The following is a 7,822-nucleotide window of genomic DNA, read 5'->3' on the forward strand; positions in this document are numbered from 1 at the left end:
TCTTGTAGGCCGTTACATTCTTGGCTAGTTTCATTTATAAGATCAGATTTTATAAACAACGTGTGTTTTGTGTGTAGAAATCTTAATATGTAAAGTAACTAGTAACTAAAGCTGTAACAGATGAATGTAGTGCAGTAAAAAGTACAATATTTCTCTCTGAAATGTAGCGGAGTAGAAGTAGAAGGTGGCATGAAAAGAAAAGACTCAAGTAAAGTACAAGTACATTGTCTATGTGATGTCATGAAGCCAGCTGAGAGCTGATCAGGTCTTTAGACCCAAAGGTTGGGAGTTCAAGCCCCCAGGGTAAATATTCATAATTTGTCCCTTTTAGAAAACAGGAACACTGTTTATGTGACAATGTCTTTTATTTTTGAATGCTCATTTGATTATATAGTGAAGGAAATCAGCTGAATAAAGAACACAACACATCAGTTTTAACAATAACTCTCGGAGAGAAATCTAATTAGTATGTTAATATTTTATCAGATGAGTGGGCGCTGTTTATAACAAATAATATTCAGTAAACTAAAATAGAAAAGATGTACAAATATTCAAATGTTTTCTGTATTTCATTTTGTGTTATTTACTGTAGATTAAAAGTCCAATTACTGATTAGTTTTTGTCCAGCTCAGTGAGCCAGTTTCTGTCTAATTTTAAACCCAAATGTGAACTGTTCCCTAACTCTTCAGATAATAAACAAGTGAAAGTGAGTCATCTGTCAGCAGAGAGCTGTTTCTGTCTGCTGAACCAACTGAAAGTGAATCAATGATAGAGATTATAGATGAGCTGGAGAGGCATCATGATGGTGTGGTAGAGTTACACATACAGGTACTTGGAGCAGATGAAAGAAGCCTGGTTGGTACAAGCCGCGTTGTTCCAGTTTTCTATGGAGAGAGTTTCCAACCAATGAATTACATTTAATGTCAAACTTTTACAATTGAAATTGCAACATACGACAAGATGTTGTAAATGTATTATTTACCATCAGTGTACATCTCAAGACAGTTCTCCGCTCCATCGTTGTGGTCAGGCTTCCCCACAGCCCAGCTTTCGTAGTCGAATTGGGATCCATCAGACCACATCCACATACCCTCCTGGAGGAGAAAGATTGGTTTAAAGCAGGGACGTCGTTAGGCCTATTTTAGGGGGGCTGAAGCTACCCCAAAATGTTCCTAAGCACCCCTAAATAATAATTAGATTTTTTTTTTTTACAGTGCATTCTGTATCACTCACTACGTTGAATCAATCTTCCTTCACCATTAATCTTTTGGTGTCATCGTGCACTGCAGTCTGTTTTATTTTTATTTCATGAACTGTCAACTGGTCGAAATAGTGTTTTAGAGAGAGGCTTATGAGCAGCTGCTTGCCCGGTAACGCTATGTGGACGAGCGAGGTAGAGAGTCACTGAAGAGAGAGAGTGCCAGGCAGCATTAAAACAAAGCAGTAAATCAGAGAAATTAAATTTTGTTTTTGCCGATTTATCACTAAAAATGCAACTGTAGAAAGTATCTCACTATCAACATTATCCAAATTCTATATTAGAAACAACAAATAATATATCCAGCTACAAAAAAGCCGGAAAGTCGAAAGTTAGACAGAAGTACAAAGAGTCAATGGCTATGAAGATGATACACCGTTTTGTCTCTTCTCATTGGTTTAAATATCAGTCCCTAAATATCATAGTGTCACTGTTAATGCTATTGTACCAGTATATCCTTCAATTCATTGAACAAATGGATACTGGAAGATATTTTAGGAGAGAGAGAGAGAGAGGCACCAAGGCATAGCCTAAACTAAATTATTTCATGATATTTATTATATATGCTTGATTCTGACCAATTTTACTTTCTGCATTCCTTTGCTGTAATAAATGAAAAAAAGTTTGTAGATGTTGCCTAAATGTAGACTTGGCTATATATGTATATATACATACATACATACATACTAGAACTTTTATTCATCTTGCCATCAGGTTATTAAATTCAGACACTTTAAATCTTTGTCAACCATATTGCAACAAGCTAGTTCAGCGTATCATGCCTGACTGGATTAGTGGGTTTTTCTTTAGGAGTGGGAAGGGCAGACAGCATGTTGCCTGTTTCGTCATTTGGGCTGCCTTGTTGAGTGCAGCGGCACTGAGAACATTATGTTTCACATAATTTAAGCTCTTTTTAAAATGAAATATGATTAGTCCAACGAATCGTTCAGTTTTTAATGCGCACCAAACCGAAAGCCTTGTACCGAATGGTTCAATACTTATACGTGTATCGTTACACCCCTAGTAATTAAATAGTCTTATTTTGACCTGCAAATGATCTAATAGAGAGGAATTAGGTATGGTATTACTTTACCACGAATATACCCGGGCAGATACTGTAGATAGCGGTTAAGTCTTAGCCTAAAGAAGAACTCCTTTCAGAGTTATAGCTGAGTTTAAGAGACAAAAAGTGAGCGTCACGCAGCGACGACAGTAAAGTTTAGAAAAACCAGAAGGACTAGTTAAGATTAGAAAAAAGATGGTGGTTTGGATTAAAACACTCCCGGGACATGAACACCTGTTTCCTGGGTGAAATTCTTGTGTTTTAGGAGCCAAACATCCCCCCCAACCTCCTCCTTATGAGGATCTTCACACTCTTATACAGCAGCACTCAATGTGCCAGTAATACATACGTGGAATACATACAGATTACAGAGATTTACTTTTCACAGCTTTATCTTCAAATTCTTCATAAGAACAGGCTGAGAGATGAGCGACATCACTTCCTGTGTGATGATAAAAGTCTCACCTTCACTGCGTCAAAGCCTCCGATCCAGGCCTGTGTGTCAGTACCAGACACTTGGTTAGTGTAGTTTCTGATGAATCCATGTTCCGCATCTGAGTGGATGGAAGCCAGATGACCACCGGCGCTCTGGCAGAAGGTCTAATGGAGACAATATCATCAGTTTAAAATGTTGAGAAAAAACAAAATCATAATCACATTATTAACAGATCTCAGGGCAGTTTTACAGTCACAGGGCACATTTTTATACTTTTAATCAGTAGTGGAAGAAGTATTCAGATCCTTTACTTCAGTAACCACACTGTAAAAATACTTGATTACAGTAAAAGCAAAAGTAGGTTACTTAGTTACTGGTATTAATACTTTAACTAGCTACATTTTCTTGATGATACTGACATACATTAAATGCAGGAATTTACACTATCAGAGTATTTTTACAGTGTGGTATTAGTAGTTTTGCTGCAGTAAAGTATTAGAGTACATTGGTATTAAGCATACTGTACATGTGTTATGATAGATAATAACTGCTGTACCTCTGCATCGATCCAGTTCTTTGTCTGGATGTGGAAAGCGAAACAGCGAGAGCCAAACGGAGTCCAATCAGGAGGGCAGGAAGGTGCCTGTCCCTGTATGAACAAACACGCCAACAACAATCAGACTAGTCTATATCTTCAACTGGTCAATGCAAGACTACAATCAGACAACCCAGTCTCACATCAGTTCGTGGTGGCATTACGAAATTAAATCTATTAGAACGTGATACCATTACGTAATTGTGAAGATTTACCTGTTGGGGTCACGTTTTTTAAACTAATGCATTTCAATGAGAAGCATCTTACGTAATCACATCACGAAACTTTCTGCCCCTCGGCTGCAGCAGAGAAGCTGGATACAGCTTTGATATTATTGGTATTTTTAGCCCAATAATCGCTGTTTTAATCAACATTTATTCTCCAGATCTTATCATGGTTTATATGTATTTATATATGGGTGGGGTTACAAAATTTACGTATGAGTGACATATCTCAGACAGAATTCATCAAGCATCATCATGAAATATATGCCTGAATCATGCTTCACTTGGCTGACAATGAGGAGAACTTAAGGAAAAATGGTAACACTTCATAATAACCATCACTAATAAATGGTACATTTATAGTTAATTAATCTTTAGTTGATAGGTATTTTACTGTTAAAAGACAATGCAATGATGATTTATAATGTTTACTCATTATTAGTAATGTTTTAATTAATGTTATTTCATCATTAGTTTAGTGTCATATACAATAATAAGTTTATAACTTCCGATAGTTAATACTTTGTCAGTAGTTAATAATTGTTATGTAAATCATCTATAATCATTATTTGAATGGCTATTATAAAGGTTCAACTAATCCTTATAATAAGTTAATGATTAATAAATGGTGTATAAAACATCAACATTTATTTGACCCCTTTAAATATTTTTTTTGGCAATCTGTTAAAGAGATTATTTTATTATTTGATATCTAAATAATGTTTATAGATGCTTTACAAAGTTTATATTAATCATTAATTATTTTCATCAGTTGAAACTTTACAATAGACATCCAAATAATGTTTACTGACGGTTTACAAACGATTTCTCAATCATTAACAAAGAATTATTATACATAAAATGTTTGTATGTGAACAACAATAAACTGTTAAAATAACAAATTAAAGCAAAACTAATAATTACTAAACAAATTATAATTTTGTTGTTAGTTAAAGGAAACTTTATTTGGTAAATCAGGTTCAGTCAGATCGTCTCATTCTGCAGCTGCAGGTGTTTGCATCCACCTGGTTAACGCACATGTTTTGGAAGCTCACTGTGCATCATGTGAAAGTCTGTTTGCCTCCCTCAGTACATTGTTAGAAAGGGCCCAACATTCCCTACATTTTGATGAAGAGTTAAAACTGTGGATGGTATAGCAAACTAAAGAGAACTTTGCTTCTGCTGCTGTCTGTCCAGCAGCTGGGTCCTGCACTCTGAGTCTGAACATTAATGTGAGAAGGGCATTTCCTCTAAGTCTCAAACAAGGTTAAATATTTAAAAAAGTTTTAATGGGATTTGAAAGTTGAATACTACCCTGAATCTACAAAAGATGTGGAACATTTTGACTTTTGAATGGTGATTTTTTGGTGAATGTATGAATGTGTAGATAGCAGTTAAAAATGAATGAATGTGTCAAATTTGAACATTCAAAACAATTTGTATCTCTTTTCATGTGAGCGGTAGGTAATTGTGTGAGACAATTAACAATGTGCATGTTGTATGTGATGTATAGTAGTTAGAAATGTTGTTCGGCTTGGTCATGTGTTGCATATGTGAAATTTACTTGGAGGATATCATTAATGCTAGCTAACACAGTGAGCTCTTTACAACAACATTATCATAAATTATTAACCAGCACTTGGATTAGCGAGCGTCAAAAGCATCAGAAATGCGTAAAAAATAACACTACCTTCAAAAAAACAAGTGTTGAAACAAGCATTGTTTAATAAATTAAAGAACATGTTTCTTCTCAGAAGTTTACTAACTGAGCAGCTTTCTATGAGAGAATTTTAAGAGTGTACTTACATATGCAGTCAACAGTCCGCTGGACAAACAGAGCAACAAAGCTAATGGAAAGACTGATGTCATCTGTGGAAAGAAGTTAAACAAAGTCAACATACATCAGACAAGGAAAGAATGTCAGACAATGAATGACTGCAACTGATCATTAATGAGCCATTCATCAAATTAATGTATCCTGCTAGATATAAGTGTGTTATATAATATAGATATGGTTTATATTTGATAGATTATTTCATAATTAAAATGTCTAATTACTAAATACACCAAGTCTTCTTAAAAGAAAATGTCCTTTCTATTAATATAGGATTAGTTATTAAAAATAGATGAAATTGTGATAATGAATTGAAAGATAATTACCTTTGCTGAGGTGGTGATTGGCTGACACAGAGAGAGAAGAACAAGCTGATGACTGTCACTGCAAGAAAATGACTTTATATAGTTTATCATAGCACCGTGGCATCTGAAATATGTCAACCCGAGAACATGTTTGAATCTCTGATTGACATGTTTTTATGTAAAAATGAACAAGGAAACATTTTTTATGAAACTTCTTCCAGTAAGAGGTACTGCAGCCAACATACTTGTAGTTTACTTCCTTTTCATGCCACAGTATACTTCTACTCCACATCTCATCTCATCATTTGACACTTAAATTTACTTTTTACATTACAATAATATGAATTCTACTAATGTACCTAATGTTGGATCTGAACCAGTTGAACAATAAGGTCCCTGGGACAACAAAAGGATAACGCCAGGATTATTGCTGTGAAAGTACTGGATCACGGTACCTACTAAATGTCTTGTGTTTGATACTGTGTATTGTATAAAGTTACCTCCCGCCGTGGGGGCCGCTGTCGTGGAGTTTATAACTTTCTTCTAAGTCATTCAAAACAACCATCGCGGCAACGCAACGTTGCAGCGGAGCTCTTAAGTAGACTGAGAGAGAGTGGGAGGTTTTACAAAATGGCAGACAAGAATCCGATAGCACCGCAGTGAGACAGTCAGAGTTGCAAGGAACATTCAGTTTACTGAACAAGATTCAAGGCAAGGTCAAACTGGGAGATCAGTAACACAGACAAACATCTGACGAGGGGCAGGCAGACTCCGAGGTCCAAAAACAAGCACGATCAGAACAGGCGAAAACAGACTAAGAAATGCTGGAGAGCTTGGCAGTAACACACAAGACAATCTGGCAAGGAACTGACTTGTGATATACTGAGGGCTTGATTAGCTGATAAGGAGCAGGTGAGTTTGGGGATGGGGTAGGCCAGGTGAATGGGATCAGCAGGTAATGCAGAGCAGGAGGAAGTGGCAGAGACTGAAATGACATTAGAGTTAGTGAGGCAGAAATATGAAACAGAAAATGAAAAACTAAAGCCTGGCTGAAGTTGTGACAGAGATTATTTATACTGCTCGCCAGAAGTCAGATGTTAGCCACCAGAGGTAGAGTAGTAAACATGTCTCGTTCGTCAAACATCTCCGACCTCTGACCTAACCTCACGTTGGGTCAGCAACCTGAGTCAACCAGGAGATTGGTTATTATTGCGTTGCCCGAAACCAAGATACCAAGTCTTTCTTTCTCTAAAGTGTGCCTTCTGCCCTCTCTGACAACTAACCTAACTGCCACTTTGCCCGTTTGAAAGCCATGATGTCTCTCCCAAATTCTCTGGGCGGACAAAGCAGAGAAAGGGGAGGTAACCTTGCTCCTTATGACCTCATAAGAAGCAGATTGGTCCATCTGAGCTTTCATTTTCTCAAAGGCAAAGCAGGATACCCAGGGCTCGGTTTACACCTATCGCCATTTCTAGCCACTGGGGGACCATAGGCAGGCTGGGGGGGAACTCATATTAATGTTAAAAAATCTCATGAACTGAAATTTTCATGCCATGGGACCTTTAATATTACTGAAGTGAAATAGATATTATTATTCTTTAAAGAGCAGTTGTTTGTGATTATTTGTGTAATTCCAATTTCACACTTACCTGGTCACTTTATAAATATGAGATAAATTAATCAATGTAATCAGTGTTTTTCTTTCTCTAAAGTTTGCTTTTCTGTCCTCTCTGACCCTAACACACAAACACACCACAGACACATGAAAGTTAAAGAATCTTTATTATTTATGTTAATGCTTGGTAAATAAACCTTACGTAGTTATTTTATAGGGAAGTTTACCTGCACTGTGCTTTCTTTATACTGCCATAAAACTCAGATTTAGTACTTTTTATACAGATTTAGCTGCATAAAATGTACGTTTCGTAGTCATTAGGTTAGGATTTCACAGCACTTTCAAAAATAAGAGCATACGCATCTGTCCATCCATCCATCGCCGTCCGCATATCGGGGTCGAGTCTCCAGCAGGGGTGAGAATAAGCATGAGCATGTCAAATGTCATGGCAGGCCAAAACAAAGGGAGCAAAGGCCAAACGTGGCCCGCATG

At 36.6% G+C, this 7,822-nt stretch overlaps 1 protein-coding gene across 1 annotated transcript; it reads right to left on the reverse strand.

The window, feature by feature from the left end:
- Positions 1–816: 816 nt before the first annotated feature.
- LOC114564475 (galactose-specific lectin nattectin-like) lies at positions 817–5,762 on the reverse strand. The gene is made up of 6 exons (XM_028591831.1): positions 5,737–5,762; positions 5,383–5,445; positions 3,314–3,400; positions 2,787–2,921; positions 983–1,094; positions 817–884 (listed from the first exon to the last, which is right to left on the reverse strand). Exons 2-6 carry the CDS (start codon positions 5,443–5,445, stop codon positions 817–819), a joined length of 465 nt encoding a protein of 154 aa, XP_028447632.1. The 5' UTR covers positions 5,737–5,762.
- Positions 5,763–7,822: the final 2,060 nt, after the last annotated feature.

The sequence above is a fragment of the Perca flavescens genome, chromosome 11 (genome assembly GCF_004354835.1).
Source record: "Perca flavescens isolate YP-PL-M2 chromosome 11, PFLA_1.0, whole genome shotgun sequence".
Lineage (NCBI taxonomy): Eukaryota > Metazoa > Chordata > Actinopteri > Perciformes > Percidae > Perca > Perca flavescens.

Coding starts and splice junctions, on each gene's coding strand:
- LOC114564475 (XM_028591831.1), bottom strand. CDS start 5,445: ATGACATCAGTCTTTCCATTAGCTTTGTTGCTCTGTTTGTCCAGCGGA. Junction 2,922..3,313: donor AGAACTGGATCGATGCAGAG/GTACAGCAGTTA, acceptor TGTCTCCATTAG/ACCTTCTGCCAGAGCGCCGG. Junction 1,095..2,786: donor GAGGCTTTGACGCAGTGAAG/GTGAGACTTTTA, acceptor TTTCTCCTCCAG/GAGGGTATGTGGATGTGGTC.